Source organism: Pongo pygmaeus, chromosome 15 (genome assembly GCF_028885625.2).
Source record: "Pongo pygmaeus isolate AG05252 chromosome 15, NHGRI_mPonPyg2-v2.0_pri, whole genome shotgun sequence".
Lineage (NCBI taxonomy): Eukaryota > Metazoa > Chordata > Mammalia > Primates > Hominidae > Pongo > Pongo pygmaeus.
Genome location: NC_072388.2, coordinates 79,793,534 through 79,812,311, shown reverse-complemented (window position 1 = coordinate 79,812,311; position 18,778 = coordinate 79,793,534). Strand labels below are relative to the sequence as shown.

The 18,778-nt window shown below is 35.4% G+C and overlaps 1 protein-coding gene across 21 annotated transcripts in view; it reads left to right on the top strand.

The window, feature by feature from the left end:
• The window catches only part of CEP128 (centrosomal protein 128), a 465,504-nt gene that overhangs the window by 92,417 nt on the left and 354,309 nt on the right, over positions 1-18,778 (top strand). For all 21 annotated transcript variants that reach the window (XM_054449602.2, XM_054449600.2, XM_063651940.1 and 18 more), the window contains one exon: positions 4,366-4,482. In XM_054449602.2, the coding sequence (XP_054305577.2) occupies positions 4,366-4,482 (117 nt within the window). The remainder of the gene's footprint in view (positions 1-4,365; positions 4,483-18,778) is intronic.

The window sequence follows — 18,778 nt, the reverse complement described above, 5'->3', positions numbered from 1 at the left end:
ATCCCTCCTGGCACATGAATCATCCCTTTATTCATTATATCCATGCCATAGACACAACCCACCCATTGGTTGCTTAGCAGTCATTTCAGTTATCAGGTTCACTGTCTCAGTAACTTGATAGTGCTTTTGTTCAAGTAACCCTTATTTTACTAAATAATGGCTTCAAAGTGCAGAGTGGTGAGGTTGACAGTTTGGCAAAACCAAAGAGAAGCCATAAAGTGTTTCTTCTAAGTGAAAATGTGAAAGTCTCAACTTAATAAGGAAAGAAAAAAATGTATACTGATGTGATATGAACAGATTTACTGTCTGTGAAATTATGAAGGGAAAAATTATTCATGGTATATATAGGGTTTGATACTATCCTCGGTTTTAGGCATCCGCTGGGGATTGTGCAGTGTATCCTGCATGAGTAAAATGGGACTACTGTATTCTCTTGTAGCTCACTGAACTTATTTAAGATGATTATTTTGTATTCTTTGTTAGGCAGTTTGAAGATCCCCATTTCTTTGGGGTTGCTTGCTGGTGCTTTATTTTATTCTCTTAGTGATAACGTGTTTCCCTGATCGTTTATGATCCTTATGGCCTTAGTTTCTGTGCATTTGAGGAAGCAGGCATTTCTTCCAGATTTTATAGACTGGCTTTGGTAGGGGATTCCCTTTACTTAATGAGTCTATGCAGAGATTTTTGGTAGGCTGTCTAGCAGAGTTCATTAATGAGCTTTGCTGCTGGTATCTTTTTGGGAGCTGGACTTGTGACTGGGTCAGCAGGTGAGCTGAGCTGGTATCTGGGTCCCAGAGGCTAGCTTGTTGTCTGGGTTTATGAGTTTGAGCCTGGAGCCTGTATTCACTGGGGCAGATGTTGACTTTGGGTCTTCTGTGGGGGGGCCTGGATCCTGGTTCCTCTGGGGCTGGCCTGGCGCCAGGGTCTACTGGTGTGGGCCAAGTTGATTGGGTCTGCAGGAGTGTCCCTAGTACCTGGGTTCTTAGGGGTAGGCTTGGAGCTTATGCCCATAGGAGCTGGTCTGGCACTGTGGTGAGACTAGAGCCTAAGTCTGTTGGGGTCTGCCTGGTGCTGGGATGGGCCTGGTACCTGGGCCCATGGGGGAAGGCCTAGAGCCTGTGCTTACAGGGGCTAGTCTAGTACTGAGGTGCCTGTGGAACCTGAGTTCCTGGAGGTGGGCCTGGTGCCTGCATCTGTGGGGGCTGGCCTGTATACTGGGTCCATAGGGGATGGTCGTGGTGTCTGGCTATGTACATTAGCATTTAATGTAACATATTTCCCCTAACTTACTGGCTTAAAACATAATTTCATTTGGCAGTTTCAGTGGGTTGAGAGACAGGTGTGGCTTTGCTGGGTCCTTTGGCTCTGGGTCACTTGCAGGCTGCATTCTTCTCAAGGCTTGACTGGAATGAGAAGCCATTGTCAGGATTCAGTTCCCTGTAGGTTACTGGATTTGAGACTTCAGTTTGTCATGACCTGTTAAAAGGCTTCTTTTGTTTCTTTGACATGTGGCCTCTCTGTAGAGCATCTCATAACATGGCAGCCTGCTTTATTAGAACAAGCAGACAAGAAGATGACTGGCAAGAGGAGATGCTAGCAAATTGGAAGTCAGTTTTTGCAACCTAATAATAGAAGTGACATCCCATCACTTCTGCAGTGTTCTCTTTATTAGAAGAAAGTCCCTAGGGCTAGCCTACACTCGAGGGTAGAGGATTATACAAGTGCATGAATACCAAGAAGCATGGATCATTGGGACCTATGTCAGAAGTTGTGTAAGAGAAACATTAATATCAAAATTAAGAATAAAACTACCAAATGATCCAGCAGTCCCACTTCTGGATACATATCCAAAGGAAATCAGTGTCTTGAAGAGACATCTGTACACCCCATGTTCATTGCAGCATTATTCACAGTAGTCAAGATACGGAAACAATTTAAGTATCTATTGACCAAAAAACAGATAAAGAAATACACATACACACGTATATACACCCAATGGAATATTTTTCAATTTTTAAAAAGAAGGAAATCCTGTCATTTGCAACAATAAATGGATGAACCTGAAAGACATTATGCTAAATGAAATAAGGCAGATACAGAAATATAAATACTGCATTACCCTACTTAAATGTGGACTCCAAAAAGTCTAGTTCATAGAAACAGAGAGTGGAATGGTGGTTGCTAGGGGCAGAGCAGGGTTGGGAGGGGTCAGGAATATGGGGATATGTAGTACAAAGTTTCCCTTATGTAGGATGAATAAGTTCTAGAGAGCTAATGTACAAAATGGTGACTATAGTATTGGCAAAAATAATGTTAGCTAAGTAAAGTGATAGATATGTTAATTAGCTTGACTATAGTTATTTCACAATGTATGTGTATATTAATACATGAAATTATGTTTCAATAAAACTTTTACTTAGGAGGAATCAAAGGCTGGGCACGGTGGCTCACGCCTGTAATCCCAGCACTTTGGGAGGCCAAGGCGGGTGGATCACTTGGGGTCAGGAATTCAAGACCATCCTGGCCAACATGGTGAAACAACATCTCTCCTAAAAATAAAAAAATTAGCCAGGCGTGGTGGCAGGTGCCTGTAATCCCTGGTACTAGGGAGACAGAGGCAGGAGAATCGCTTGAACTCAGGAGTCGGAGGTTGCAGTGATCTGAGATCATGCCACTGCACTCCAGCCTGGGTGACAGAGTGAGACTGTCTCAAAAAAAAAAAAAAAAAAAGTGAGAAACAATCTTCCAAGTATACTAACTCTGTATCATCAATGTATTAGCTATGGTGGCAAAGTTGCTGATGTCTAAATAATTTTGGATATTGATTTCAGTATGTGGTTACTTGGACTGCTTTAATTTTGATAGGATTCTAATAAGAACAGCCTTCTTTTCTGAAATATAGAAGTCATTCAACTCATTGAATTTAATCAGAGAAATTTTAACTACTCATTCACTGTCAGCCTTCAATAGATAGCAAGCTATTTGGCAGAGTCTGGGGATACAGTATAAATTTGGACTCTCCCAGAACTTAACTACTAATAGCCTGCTGTTGAAAGGAAGCCTTGACAATAACGTAGTCAATTAACACATATTTTGTATATGTATTGTATATTGTATTCTTACAATAAAGTAAGCTAAAGGAAAGAGTTATTAAGAAAATTATAAGGAAGATAAAATATATTTACCATTCATTAAGTGGAAGTTGATCATCATAAAGGTCTTCTGCCTTCAAGTTGAGTAGGCTGAGGAGGAATTGGTCTTGCTATCTTAGCAGTGGTAGTGGCAGAAGAAAATCCACTTATAAGTAGACCTTTGCAGTTAAAAACCCTGTTGTTCAAGAGTAAACTAAACTTTTGCTCTGCCTAAGTAAACTTACATTTATTTGTTTTAAAACTTGATTGAGCTATAATGCACCATAAAATTAATGCTTTAAGTGTACAATTCAATAACTTTTTTTTTTCCATACATTTACTGAGTCATCCAGCTGCCTCCCTAATTCAGTTTAGAACATTTACACGACCCCAATAAGGTTCCTTGTCAGGACTTTTCTTGATTCTTTGTCATATAAATAATTGGTGACAAAAGATTTCTTATAACATAGCTGTGTTTATTGCTTCTCTTATATGAATGCAAATGTCTTCTGTGTCCTTCTGTACCAAATATAGACATTGTCAATAGTGTAAATTTTATTTAGTGGGCTGTATAATGAAATACATGAGATGTGTTTGAATTTATGCAACTTTTAGTAAGGAAAATTTTGTGTCAGAGAGAAAAGTTCTTTCATGTTTAGGGTCCTGATTAAACATTTTCAGTTTACTTTAGTTTTTGATCTTTTATAGCTTGTTTTATTTTTAGCAGATCACGGTAGAAAAGATTGATAAGCTAATGTAAAGCCCTCTTAATTACTACAAATAAGCATCAGTTCCTTCATAGGCAGGTCATGCTCATGGATAATAAAAATAGAAAATAACTAATTAGGTCGAACAATTTATGATTAATTGGCTAACAAATGCAATTTTTAGCAAAATTGGTATTTTCATTCTAACTCACCAGAGGGCACTCTTTTCTAGTGTATTACTTTTAACTCAAATCTACTGAATTATTATATCATACCTCAAAAAATTTGAGGCATTTATTGGTATCCAGGTGTAGGTTATTTGGAGATCAGTGATGACTTTCTTTTGTAACTTTCAGTAAGTTTTTTGGCCAGCTATTTCATGTTAGTGTCATTAGAAAGGGCTTTGCAAACAAAACAATCTTAAATGCTTTAAGCAGTAGTGTATCTGCTATAAAACTATCTTCTCAATTTAATCTGTTTTGCTTGCTAGCTCTATAATACTGCTGTTTCTCTGAATTCTTATTAAGGTTTCAGATCGGGTGGAGCGGCGGCTTCAGGAACTAGAGAGAGAGATGCGCACAGAAAGGGAGCTGGTGGAAAGACGCCAGGATCAACTGGGACTCATGTCCCTGCAGCTACAGGAGGTTTGTCAAAAACACTTTCATGGAATGTAAATCTTGAATTTGGATGTTTATTTAGCCATGTTAAAATGGTTATTGCATGTGACAGTATAATTCAACCCATCTGAGAAGTATTAATATCACATATTGGTTATAGTTCAGTGTATAGAATCAGACCTCCGTGGTTTCATACTTGCTGTCTGTGTGACGTTAGTTGGGCAAATTTCTTAACTTCTCTAGGCGCTAGTTTTGTCTGTGGAAAATGGAAATAATAATAATATTGACCTAATTAGATTAGTGCAAAGATAAATGAATTAATGCCAGTAAAGCTCTTAACATACTGTCTGTCATATGCTCGGAAAATGTTAGCTTAAAGTATAATTATTCTGATTAATTTTTCTGGGCATAGACTAGACTAGGGGTCATCAAACTGTGGCTCACAGGTCAAAGCTGGCCCATTGTCTATTTTTTTTAAGTAGTTTTATTGGAGCACAACCACTCCTATTCATTGATATATTGTCTGTGGGTGCTTTTGTGACACAATGGCAGAGTTGAGTAGTTGTAGCCCACAAGTATATATGGCCCACAGAGTTTAAAGTATTGGCAGTTTGGCCCTTTACAGAAAAAGTCTGACAACTCCTGAATTAGGTTATTATCAAACCAATTTAAAACGGAGAATAGTTACCCTTAAGGTACTCTTTTTAATTTGAAATTTGAGACATAGATAAAGTTGAAACTTTAGAATAAAGAATTTCTGTATAACATTTACCTAGATTCCCTTATTATTCATATTTTACCAGACTTGCTTCATCATTTATTCTAGATACATCCACATATATGTAATTTTTTGTGAAACATTTTTAATTTGCAGACATGATATACATAATTATCTGTGAATCTTAAAGTCAACTGATTAAAAAATAAATCATTTTTCCTCTAAATAATTTGATATGTATGTTTTCTTTTATAGTTCCAGTATAACAATCAAAATTAGGAAATTAAAATCAGTAAAATACTATGGCTTAATCTATACATTTTATTCAAATTTTGCTACTACAGTAGTGTCCTTTCCTGATCCAGGATAAAATATAGGTTCACACATAGCGTTTAGTTGTCATGTCTCTTTAGTTTCCTTTAATCTGGAATAGTTTTTCAGTCATCACGAGTGATGACTTCTCAGGATGTAAACAATTTATTTTGTAGAATGGCTTTCATTTTGGGTTTCTTGATGTTTCTGCATGACTAGATTCAGGTTATGGACTTTTGGCTTGAAACTCAGATAATTGGAGTTATGTCCTTCCCATAGTATCATATCAGGAGTCATATAATGTTGATTTGTTACATTACTGGTGAAAACTGAACACTTGATTATCGTGTTGCCTACCGGGTGGGTTTATCCATTGTAAAGTTATAATTATTCTCTTACAATTATTTATTTTATAGGATAACTCTTTGGGACTTGAACATATCCTATTTCTATTGTACCTTTGCTCACCAATTTTAGCATCTATTATTGACTCATATGAAACAATTACTACTATAAGTAGTTCCAGATAGTGATTTAAAATTTTTTTTATGATTCCTTCTACATTTGTAGAATCCTACTGTAAGAAAGAACTTTTTGTTATGTGCACTCATGGATTTGTATTTTATTATATTGGTTATATTTTGTTACTATCATTTTAGAATGTTGTTGAAATTCCCTTTAAGTGTTTCTTTGGTCTATACATGAAATATAAAAAGTAGAAACAACAAGAAACCCAAAAGATTCAAAACAAATGGGAATTCTTTTCCTTTATGAAATGATTTTTCTAAGAGTTCTAAAAATACACTTATGTGTGCTTGTAGATCGTTAATCTTTATTAATCGACAGAGTTTTTAAAGTTTTTTTCACTGTTAATTGAAAATTAGGAACAAAAATTGCAACACTGAAATTTAATGTAAGCTGATAGAAAAATCTGCTTTTGTTTTCTGAAATTCCATTTCCTTCCATTTCACAAAAGAAGGCATACCCTTGTAAGTTGGTAATTACTTTGAAGAGGATATGTTGTTGAATAATTAGATACAGCATGTGGGTAGGCTTTTTTTTTTTTAACCTTGATTTTTATACATTTGTTCTCAAAGCAAATTACATCTGGTGAGCATAAGAATAGTACTAAAGAGACAATTGTTCTTTTCTGCAAGAGAAAATTAGAGAAATTTTCTGTACTTATTTTCTTCTCTCTTTGCAGAATGCACAAAATTACAAAGAAAGAGGGAGAAAAAGATTGCTTCCCACCCCTTTTCTTAAGATACCAGAGCCTGGGTATTTGCATTGAAATTGTCAATTTGACTAAAAGCTTCAGCTGTGATTTGGAATTCCATCTCTGACAATACAATAGGAGATCACTATTGATAAGAACTATTTAATTTCATATTTTGTCACTTTAATATAAGCAGTGACCTATACGTTTTTAAAAAGTGGTTTTAGATTATAAACACAGTAGTGGAAACTAGGAAAGATTAAGCTGATGTATTTTCCTGCTCCCATGTTAAATGGCTTAGACTGTTCTGGAAAGGTCATGTTTAAGGAGAGGAAATACTTTCCCTTCTTTTTGATTATTAAAAATACTTATGGAAATTCATATACCATATGATAATAGTAATTGATGCATTTTTTTTCCTGTCTATGGTGAGAAATTAAATCCATAGTTGAGCAGGTGGGCCTGAACTTTTAGCCACTGTCCTCTTTTGCCTTCTTAAAATGTATCTTTCAATGTTAATGAAAAATATGACATTTAAAACGTAAGACATTAAGAGTTTTCATTTGAAATTACAGGATGCAGAGATTTGAAGGTATACTATATTACAGGGAGGCGTTCTGTGGTTTTGGCTAAAATCTGCTGTTTTTTAGTCATCTCATGGGTCCTTAGGTCCTCAGAGCTTTACCTATTCCCATTTAATGAAAAAGCACAGTGTTAATCATTGGAAATTGGTCAAGGGAAAGCCATTTTCCTTTTCTTTAGAGTTTTTAAAGAATTGTTCACTCATTTCTGTTTATTATCCTGGTTTGAACAAAAGGGCCATGCACGCCCAGGAATCCACTTCCTTTTTTGAGTCTCAGCTACTCACGTGCTATCGAAGTCACATGAATGCCAGACTTTCTTTATTTGGTAAGGACCTTCATATATTGTATTTTAAACAAGCTGGTTTGGTATCTCATAGAAGTCTCTTCTTTAAGAGAGAAGAGTATTTTATATGGTTTGTATGACAATATTCTTTTAATATTATCTTTTTAAAATTGTAGATGATACTTTGAACTTTACTAATACAATTCAAATGTTTTTTTGTTTGTTTGGTTTTTTTTTTTTTTTTTTTTTTTTTTTGAGACGGGGTCACTCTGTTGCCCAGGAGTGCAGCAGCATGATCTCGGCTCACTACAGCCTCGAATTCCTGGGTTCAAGAGATTCTGCCACCTCAGCCTCCCTTGTAGCTGGGACTATAGGCAGGCGCCACCATGCCCATCTGATTTTTTTTTGTTGTATTTTGGGTAGAGATGGGGTTTTACCATATTGCCCAGGCTGGTCTCAAACTCCTGACCTCAAGTGATTTGTCTGCCTTGGCCTCCCAAAGTGCTGGGATTACAGGAGGGAGCCACCATGCCTGACCTAAATTCAAGTATTGTTAAGCCTACACCCATCAGCCTTTTCTGGGTACACAGTCAAGTATATAACGTTGAGGTAAATTATCATACTATAAACTCCTTTTGATGAGGTGCTTGATAGTATCTTAGCTTTGATTGGTTAGTTTAGTGGAGTGGGGGTAGGCTTGGTGGGTGCTAGTGTTGGGAAAGAGGTATGCAGACTGTAAACACAAGCCAAAACCACTTTTTTGCAGCTCCAATATTTACATAAAATCCTAGATAAAAATTTAAACTCCTGGTTTGCATTCTGGAAACTCCTGACTCATTTTTTACTGGCTGTTTCATATACATTGAATATTATTTCTTCATCTTCAGCTGAATTACTTAAAATGAAAAACATGGCCGGGCATGGTGACTCACACCTGTAATTCCAGCACTTTGGGAGGCCGAGGTGGGCGGATCACTCGAGGCCAGGAGTTTCAGACCAGCCTGGCCAACATGGTGAGACCCCGTCTCTACTAAAAATACAAAAAAAAAAAAAAGAAAAAACCAAACAACAACAACAAAAAAATTAGTGTGGTGGCGCACACCTGTAATCCCAGCCACCTGGGAGTCTGAGGCACAAGAATCGCTTTAACTCGGGAGGCGGAGGTTGTAGGGAGCTGGAATTGTACCACTGTACTCCAGCCTGGGTGACAGAGTGAGACCCTGTCTCAAAAAAAAAAAAAAAAAAAAGAAAAGAAAAACATGAGATAAATGCTGGACACACACACACACATACACACACACACACACACACACACACATACACTCTTCAGAGCATTTTTTTGAGGCAGGGTCACACTCGCCCAGGCTGAAGTGCGGTGGTGTGATCATGGCCCACTCAGCCTCAACCTCCCAGGCTCAAGCGATCCTTCTACCTCAGCTTCCCAAGCAGCTGGAACTACAGGGGCACACCATTACACCCAGCTAATTTTTGTATTTTTTGTAAAGACAGGTTTCGCCATGTTGCCCAGACTGGTCTCAGACTCCTAGACTCAAGTGATCTGCCTGTCTCAGCCTCCCAACATGCTGGGATTATGGGTGTGAGCCACTATGCCTGGCCCTCTTGGGAGCATTTTATAGCGTATTAAGTCACTAGTTTCTCCCTTGTCTGCATCAACAATATTCTATGCTTACATATGATCTAGATGCCTTAAAATTATAAGATGTTTCATGGGGAAGTCTGTGGGATAGGCAAGGGAATGGAATCTTAATAGATGATGGTGAAGATTAAGTGAGAAATTAAGTGTTTAAGATAGGAGCTCAGCTCAGTGGCTTTTAGTCTGTTCTGAGGGACAACTAGGTTATGTGAAGCTCATCAATAAACTAAGGCCGTATGAAGAAAAATTAAAGTAATCGATACTTTTTTTCCAACATTTTTCTTCTTTTTTTTGGAAAAACCTAATGAAGAAGTAGCTATTCATTTTTTTGTCCAGAAATGTTATTGTGGCCCCAGAAATGCTGAGTGATACAGATACTACATAAGAAAAGCCTCAGGTACCCTTTATTAATGTATTTAGTTTGGACTCATTAAGGGAGAAGCTTCCATAAAACCTAGGATGTTATTCTAATGTGTTCTTAATAGCTTTTGCGTCTGCCTTGAGGCTTCTGTGATATTTCGAGTATCACACAGCAGGGGAGAACCTAGTCAGGCAAATATTCTAACCTAACTTCATTAACCCCTTTTCCTGCACTTCCTTTCCAGACTCCCCTACTTTGTTTGGAGTTGTGGAGGCCTTTCCAAAGCTGGCAGATCTTGGACTCACCTTTATTTACCTTTTCAAGGTTCAATTGTAAAACTTTTGTTTGATCATTCACTTTGCCTTCCTCTTGTTTCCGTAACCAGTGCCCCTTTTTTTGTAGTCATCTCCTACATTTTTGCATAGCTATTCATATTCGTATTTTACATACAGTTATTCATAAGTTTTCCTTTCCCTGTGATATTGTTTGATGTTATAAATGCCCATTAAAATCACCCTCACATTGATCATCCCAGCAGCCTCTCTAATCTTTGAGAAGTAATGAGAGTTTAAAACTCAAGCACAATTCTATGGAAAGCAGGAGGAAAACTCAGAGGATGTACTTTATTTTTCTTATTCTTAGGACATAAGCCCTAGAATTGAGTCCTTGGGCAGGACTGTTTGAGCCCCATGGGGTTCGGTAAGCAGAGAGTAACACAGGCAAGGTGTCAGAGCCCTCAAACCACCAAGAGGCTGAAAGCACTATCTCAACAGGACAACCACACATGTACTACTTTGTTGGAAAATGCGTGTAGCAAGTGAAAATCCTTAAACTCCTACTCCAGTGTTTATTCTTCACGGGGTAAAGTTGTGTGTGTAGTATAAATCAGGGCTTATTTTGAGCCACACTTTTTATTCTTTTAACCAGCTTTAATCCCATTGACTATTTTTCTTCTTTTGTAAAGATGGCGTTTTTTTGTCTTTCACTGTCCAGTTTCTGGTAATACATGTTATGTGAGAGCTTTGTCCCTGATTATTTATGTTACTGATTTTTGATATGTTGTCTCCTTTAATTTTACCTATTTTGAACACTTTGCATTTCTAGTATTTGAAGATAATACTTACTAAATGTTTGTTTAATACGTTAAGTAGTGACCATATTAATATACTGTTTTGGTCCTGTGTTTAACTAGGTTTATTTCTCACGTAGTTCTTTTAACATTTCATTATTAAATATTTAGTACAAAAAGCATTTTTTAATATAACTAAATGTGATCATATGAAATATTCAAACATTCTCCTACAATACAGGCTTATTTATTTATTTACATGGCTGATTTTTTCCTACATCTCTTCCAACTCAGTTCTTTCATCATGAACCACTTCTCTTATCCCCTAAAAAAAGGAACTAATGTTGATGGCCTGGAAGGTATCCCTTTATATTTTTCTGTTTGCTTTTAATTACCTGGACTGATATATATAGACTATATACACCTTTGCATATATGGGGACTTTTTGGTCATGTATTCATTTTTAGAAAATGAGATCACATTTTGTATACATTTCTGCTCCTTGTTTTTTCCTTTTTTTCACCAATGCTTTCTGGAAATTCATCCAACTAGCTGACGTGGTTCCAATGTAATCTTTTATTGCCATTGGTAGATCTTATTTTTCCAGAGGTTCTGAACTGCACGTTGTTCTGCCAGCAATGGTTGAGTGTAGCTCTTTCCCCCACATTCTTACCAGAAGTAGTGGTTATAATTCTTTAAGTTTTTGCCACCTGATGAGTATAAAGTGTTAACTCATTTTTATGTTTATTCGCATTTCTCTAATCGTGAATTTGAATATCTATGTACACATCTCTTGGCAGTTTGCATTTGTGCTTACATAGAGTGCCTATGTATGACTTTTGCTCATTTAAAAATATTGGATTATTTGGGATTTCTCTCTTTCCCCCGGGGATTTTTTTTTTTTAATAGGAGAGAGGAAGGAATCTAATTCGCTTTTTATATGACTCATCATTTGCTTCAGCATCATTTTTGAATAAAAATTGGTGCTTTCCACTCTAATTTAAATGCCACATCTGTTGTATATCTGGTTTCCTACAATATCTATCTGACCTCTATATGCTTTGCCATTGATTTGCTTGTCTAGCCCTATACTAATATAATTTTCTTAATTATTGTAGGTTTTATTATCTTTTGGTAAATGATAATGAAAATCTCTTGTCGTACTCCATGAAAAATCATGCTGGCATTTTTATTGCGATTGTATTAAGTACAGACTAATTTAAAGAGAAGGTCTTTTCTAATGTTTTCCAATAATGTTTTATAATTGTCTGTATAAATGTCTTAGACCTCTTTTGTTAGACTTATTTTTAGGTACCTTATGGTTTTTCTTTCTATTTGGAATGGGATTTTTTTTTTTAAATTGCATCTCTAATTGGTTATTTTTAGTATACCGGGGTACAACTGGCTTTATATATGGTTCTTGTATCCAACAATTTTGCTCAATGCCCTTATTAGTCCTTATAATTTCTTAATAGCTTTACTAACATACTATCTTAGTGTATAGATAATCATATCATTTGAAATTAAAGGCAATTTAGTCTCTTTCTTTATAATTCTTTTCTTTTTTTTTTATCTTATTGCACTGGTTAGAACCTGAAGTCTAATATTAAATAGAAGCAAAGATAGCAAGAATTCTTTTGTTACTTCTATATTTGTATGATTCTTAAGTGTTAAACGTTGTTGTATGGTGTTTGCCCCTACTTTTTAGTGCTAACCTTTGTCGCATTAAGAACATTGCCTTCTATTCCTAGGTTGCCAAGAGATGTTTGTTGTTATTTATTTATTTATTTTAAAAATCATGAATGAGTTGTGAAATTTATCAAATATTCTTGCTGTGCACTTAACTTTGGATATTTAAATATATTGATTTAAATATGGTTGATTCCATCAATAGATGTTGAGTCCTCCTTGCATTCCTGAGAACTTTATTTGATTATAATTTTTTTATACATTGCTGAATTAACTTGCTATTTTTTTCTTAGGATTTTTATATTTGTGTTTATGATTGAGATTAGTTTTCCTTGCACTGACGTTTTTGGTTTTAGAAGCATGGTTACATTAGTGTCATAAAATGAATTAGGTGGATTCCTTCTTTTCCTATTTCGGGTTTAGTTTTGTGTAAGAGAGGGATTGTCTATTTCTTGAATGTTTGTTGAAACTTACCCATAAAACAATTTGTGCCTAATATCTTTTTGGTGCTGCAGATTACTAATTTTTTTTTAATGTTTATTGGCTTGTATAGCCTGTTTATTAAGTCAATTTGGTAATTCATGTTTAAAGTCTTGCTAGAAATAGTATTATTTTATTAGTTTTCTTTTTGACCGGCTTTGTTTATTGCTTCATTAACTTCTGCTCTTAACTCTGTTACTCTCTCTCTTCATTTAAAGGATTATTCTGTTTTATTTTTTAGGCTTGAAAATTGAATGCTTGATTGATTTTTCTGTTTTTTAAAAATGAATAATGAAAATTTAACCAAATTACCATATGCTTTGTTATACTTTTACGGTAATTTTTTTTCAAAATCTTTTATAATTTGTTACAATTTTCTGTATAACTCAAGACTTATTTAGGAATGTCTTTTGGTATTTTCAGAGATGTATGTATGCTTATTTTTAAACTCTTTTTATTGTTTTTAATTTAACTCTTTTGAAAGTTGTTGAAACTTCTATTTTGACCTAATTCTATGACCAATTTTTTGTAAGTACTCCAGAGTAAGAAACAAATATTTTTCTGTGTTTTGGATGCAGAATTTTATGTGCTTGTGCATGTCATACATGCATACATACACACACACATATAAATTTAATAGGTCATTTGTGAATTTTGTTGTTCTGTTCTTCTGTTTTCTTAGTACATGTATCAGTCTAAAGCTTCTCATTATTATAGAGATTATCAGTTTCTCCATGTGATTTGTGTCAGTTTTCTTTTATCTGTTTTGTGCGTGTGGTATCTTATGTATAATTAAATTACTTCTTGGTCAATTATTTTAAAAATGCTACCTAGTGTGCCTCTTGATTTTAACATTCTTAAGATTACTTTATTCATGGCATATCATTTTCCCTCTTTAATCTTTCCTTAGTATTTCCATTTTTCCATGTTTCTTACAAAACACCTTATAGCTTGTTAAAAATAACTTTATCTTATACGTTAATGGTTGCATTAGTCATTTTATACTTACTGTGATTATTGGAATATTTTAAAGTGTTTTTATCATCTTATTTGTTTTTTTTTTAACTTCTCTTTTTGTTTCTTTTTCCCATTTCTATTTGGAGTGGAGTATATTATATATTCATTTTTATACTTTCTGTTTGCTTTGGAGCTGCAGATTATATTTCTGTTCTTTTGATAGCTGTTCTAAAATTTTAAACATACAGTACTTATTAGTCTAAGATATCTATGTTCCAGCTACAGTGGATTCTTCTCAGTGTCTTACTGGAACATTTTTCTTCTGACTCGGTATAACTTCTCACTTCTCATTCCTCAGGCTCAATTGTCACCTCTTTAGGGAAAACTTTCCCGTTCCTCCTCCCCTTCTAAAATAGCCCCTTCACCTCCATTGCTCACTATCATGTATCATATTACTATATTTTTAAAAATAGCATTTAACACAAACTTTAATTATTGTTTGTTTGCTTATGCTATTATATGCCTTTTGCCAAAGAATGTAGACTCCACTGGAGGGGCTTTGTGCATCCTGTTTATCCTTGTTTCTGAGACATGTAGTACAGTGTTTATCACACAGAGTTCACTGAACAGGTGCTAAAGAAATTGATGTTTCCAAATGTAAGTGATTGTTCAGCTGCATATAACATTCTTGGTAAATTTCACTCCAAGATTTTTATACCTTGTGTTACTCTACTGCTCTCATTCCTGAAGACAGAAAGTAAAAGTTAAACGATTTTAACTTATTTGAAGTTTAATTATATAGTAGTTACAATGATATATTCAAAATTCCATAAACATTCTTCAAGAATTCAATCATAGTTAAATTAAACATAATTCAACTCTATAAAAATAACATTTTCATATAGTGGGTTGCTGGTTTTCAAACTATACTGACAACTTAATAAAGAGAGCTGGATTTTTGATATCTTTGTGTTTAACAAAGTTTGAAAAAGAAATTTAGAATGGAGATGCCCAGATACATGCATTCTAAATGTATACCTCTTTGAAATATTAATTATGGATTTATGAAGACTGTTAACATAGCTGTGTGAGCGTGAATAAAGTGACATTTCATGGAACTGTTTCCTTTGTGAGTTGACAGCAAATGCTGATTGACTTTTGAGATACTGCAAATAATGGACAGAAAGAATTTTTAAAGAGACTTTGTAGATACAATTCCTTTTCTTTGTGTTTTTCTGAATGTTTGTAAGGGCGTGATCTTTTAATTTAGATTTTCACATAATTTGCATTAAATGTTTTAAATAAATTGATAAAGGTCATAGAATACGTGACAGGGAATTACTACATGTTTTGACCACTAGTCGTCAGTATTGAACCATTAATTGTGAAGTAGTAGATACTGTTTATTAAAGTTGGCCAAGTTTATTGAAAAACAATTCTTCATAGTGTGTATACTCTCAACTCTTAGGGCTTTGTGAAAGTGTACTTGGCACTAGCCTCACAAATGAAAAAAATCTAATTAACTGTCTGTTATTAAAAATTTAAATTTGAAACGGTGTTACTCTCCACTGGTTAAAAAGTATGACACATTGTGTATTTTATATGAAGACACCTGCTGTATTTATCATGAAAACTGTCATTTCTGTGCCTTTGTGTTAATAGTTACATGCTTCCTCTTCAGGATTACAGGTTTTTCCCTTTTTCCTTCCTCCTTCCCTCCCTCCCTCTATGGAAGAAACTATTTATATCTAGTAAAACAGATTATAATTTGATATGAGCATTTCTTTCACGGGAATCATATAATCCCATTCCCTTTTCCACTTTTAATATTTCGAAGCTGTGCATGCAGAATTTTCCCAAAGATACTTTCTCTAAATATTCATCTTATATAGACCTAAACCTCTTTCTCCTAATTATTATTTTCTTGTTTTTTGTGGTGATTTCCTTTTGTACACTGTTGTCCATCCACCCAGTTATATTTATTTTCTATTGGTGTTCTGTTGGATAGTTTATCCAACAGATAGATTATCCTTTGCCTATTTTTTCTTTAGTTGTTAGAAAAGCATTTTTTTATAGCTCTCATGACTCATTGCATTTCTAGTTAATTTGTATTTCTATTAAGTACCCCAAATCCCTTTTTAAAAAATATTAAAGTTGTGGTATTAATTATTTATTGCTCAAAAAATGAAAAACTGTTATTTCTAATATATCTTTGTCCATACTGTGGTCAAGTATTAGGATAGTATTTAGAACTGTAACCTCATTATTTCATCATTTAATGGATTTTGTATGGTTGTGAGAAAAAAGTTACAGTTTTATGTTTATTATCCGAGAATGAGATCCTGAAGCTTTCCTCGCCAGTGTTAGTCTTGGATGAGGAATCAAGTTACAGTGATGCTGTGATTCAAAGCCACAAAGTGTGGGCGAACTTGGGTCTCTGGAGCTCCCAGTTTCCAGTTCTTTCTCCTCCTGACCTGTGAACTTGTTTGGAAGGTGCAAAATCTTACTCTTTTTGTGTGGTTCATTGAAATAAGTAGCTCATATGTTTCTTCTTAAACAGATGGATAACCATCTTGATAAAATAATTCGTTTTATATTTTAAAACCTTTATATGTTTCCTTTATGTCCTTGCCTCTCCTTTTCTCCTGTTCTTTACACCAAGTCTATCATTAAATTTTGTCAGCTCTATTTAAAAAATATTTTTTTAAATTGGAAACTGTTCATTTCCTACCACTACATCTCCTCTCTTGCTGGGGCTAACGCTGTAGCCTCCTTGCTTCCATTCTTACCTCCTTGTGGTCTTTTACAGAATCAGATAATGTCACATCTTTCTTCAAGACCCTTCAATGGTTTCTTTTCTTTTTTTTGAGACAGTCTCACTCTGTTGCCCAGGCTAGAGTGCAGTGGCATGATATTGGTTCACTGCAGCCACCACCTCCTGGGTTCAAGTGATTCTTATGCCTCAGCCTCCCGAGTATCTGGGATTACAGGCATGTCCCACCATGTCTGGCTAATCAATGGTTTATTTATAGAAAACAGAGCCCCTCTGATCTGGTTTCTGAATTCCTCTCACCCTAATTTTCTTTCTTTCTTCTTCTTTTTTTTTTTTTTTTTTTGAAATGTAGTCTTACTCTGTCTCCCAGGCTGGAGTGCAGTGGCACGATCTTGGCTCACAGCAGCCTCTGACTCCCAGGTTCAAGCGATTCTCTGCCTCAGCCTCCTGAATAGTTGGAATTACAGGCATGCGCCAAGACACCCAGCTAATTTTTTGTAATTTAAGTAGAGATGGAGTTTCATCATGTTGACCAGGCTGGTCTCAAACTCCTGGCCTCAAGTGATCCTCCCACCTTGGCCTCCCAAAATGCTGGGATTAAAGGTGTGAGCCACCACACCCAGCCCCTAATTTTCTATTGTTGTTCTTCTTGCCAACTCTAGGCCAACCATCCTGGCCATCTTGCTTTTCCATGGATATACCAGGTACCTCCTGCTCCTGGGCATTTGCACTTTCTGTTCCCACAGCTAGGAATTTTCAGCTCTGAAACAATTGTGCGGTTTGTGCCCTCATGTTCAGACCTCTACTTCAGAAAGCCCTTATTGACTACCATAGATAAAACACTCCTTCACTCCTGAGCCCCTTGCACTGTTGTATGTTTTCTTAACACTTTCATTATTTGTCAACCGTCTGTCCCCTTGAGCAGAATGCAGGCTTTACGAAGGCAGGGACTTACCTGCTTTACTTGTTGCTGCATCCGCAGTACCAAGACCAGTGCTTGGCATAGAGTAGGGGCCCAGTAAGTGTTTCTTGAAGGAATGAATGAATAAATATTTCATACTGTATAGTAACTATTCATTCAGTAAAATATTCATTTGGCCAATACTATCATGTACCTAATATAATTCAGGTACTGTACTGGGGACTAGGGATTTAAAGATACCTAAAATACTATCTCACCTTTTAGGGACCCCTAGTTTAGTTGAGGAAATAGAGATGTTAACTATCTTTGCAATGCAGTAAGGGCATTATTCCACATTTGTGTAGTCTACAGAATATCTCAGAGGGGAAATAATTACCTCTTTATGGCCCCTTGGGGAAAGTTTGGGTGAGAGAGGTGGCATTCATGCTAAGACTGTGTTTTCACATTATTTTAGGAAATTCTTCATGAATGTGATTCTGCCCCATTGCTTGTTGTTACATGTCAAGCACTTTACCAGTCCATGGCTGAAACACTTACATAAATTTTGACTTACTATCATTTTTATCCATACCATTGCTCTTGTCCTATCATCATACACCATGCTAATTATTTTCTTCTTTATATTTGTTACTTGTGGTAACAAATAACAAATTTTTTCTTTGCAAGGATGAAATAAACATTGTTCTCTATAAGACTGTGAGAGAACCATTAATGTCAACATGCTGATAAAAAGAAAATGGGTGGTGAAGAATGATTGACTATTATAGGATTTAGTTTTCAAAGGCGTTTGAACACTATTTGGCGCAGCTTGAAACATGCAGGTCCGAGATACATCAAGCTCTTCAGTAGCGTTCTTTAGTCTTTTTCTTGATTTCCCTCCTTGCCTTCTTATTTAGCCTTTTACAGATGACACTAAAACACTTTTAATATTTTTTTCAGTGAAAGATTTTTTTTCCCCCAAAGCTTCTATAGAAGAGAATTCTGAAGAGACCTTGGAGGGTGTCTCTTTCAACCTTGTACTTGATACTTGAATTTTCATTTACAGAGCAAGCTAGCTACTTAGATATTGTAGACAGTCTCTACAAGCTATGTTATCTTTCTGGTATTGGGAAATAGTTGGCTGGATTAAAGAATATTCCAGTTTGATAATATATTTCAGTGGCCTAGTATTGAATAATGATAAAACAAAAGTTGAAAGTTTAGAAATGTATTGCACATCACAGAAGTAGTAGCATGCCAGCTGTTAGCTTTTGGATTCATTGAAGGGTGCAGTTTTATGAGATGATGTATAAATGTAAGTTGCCA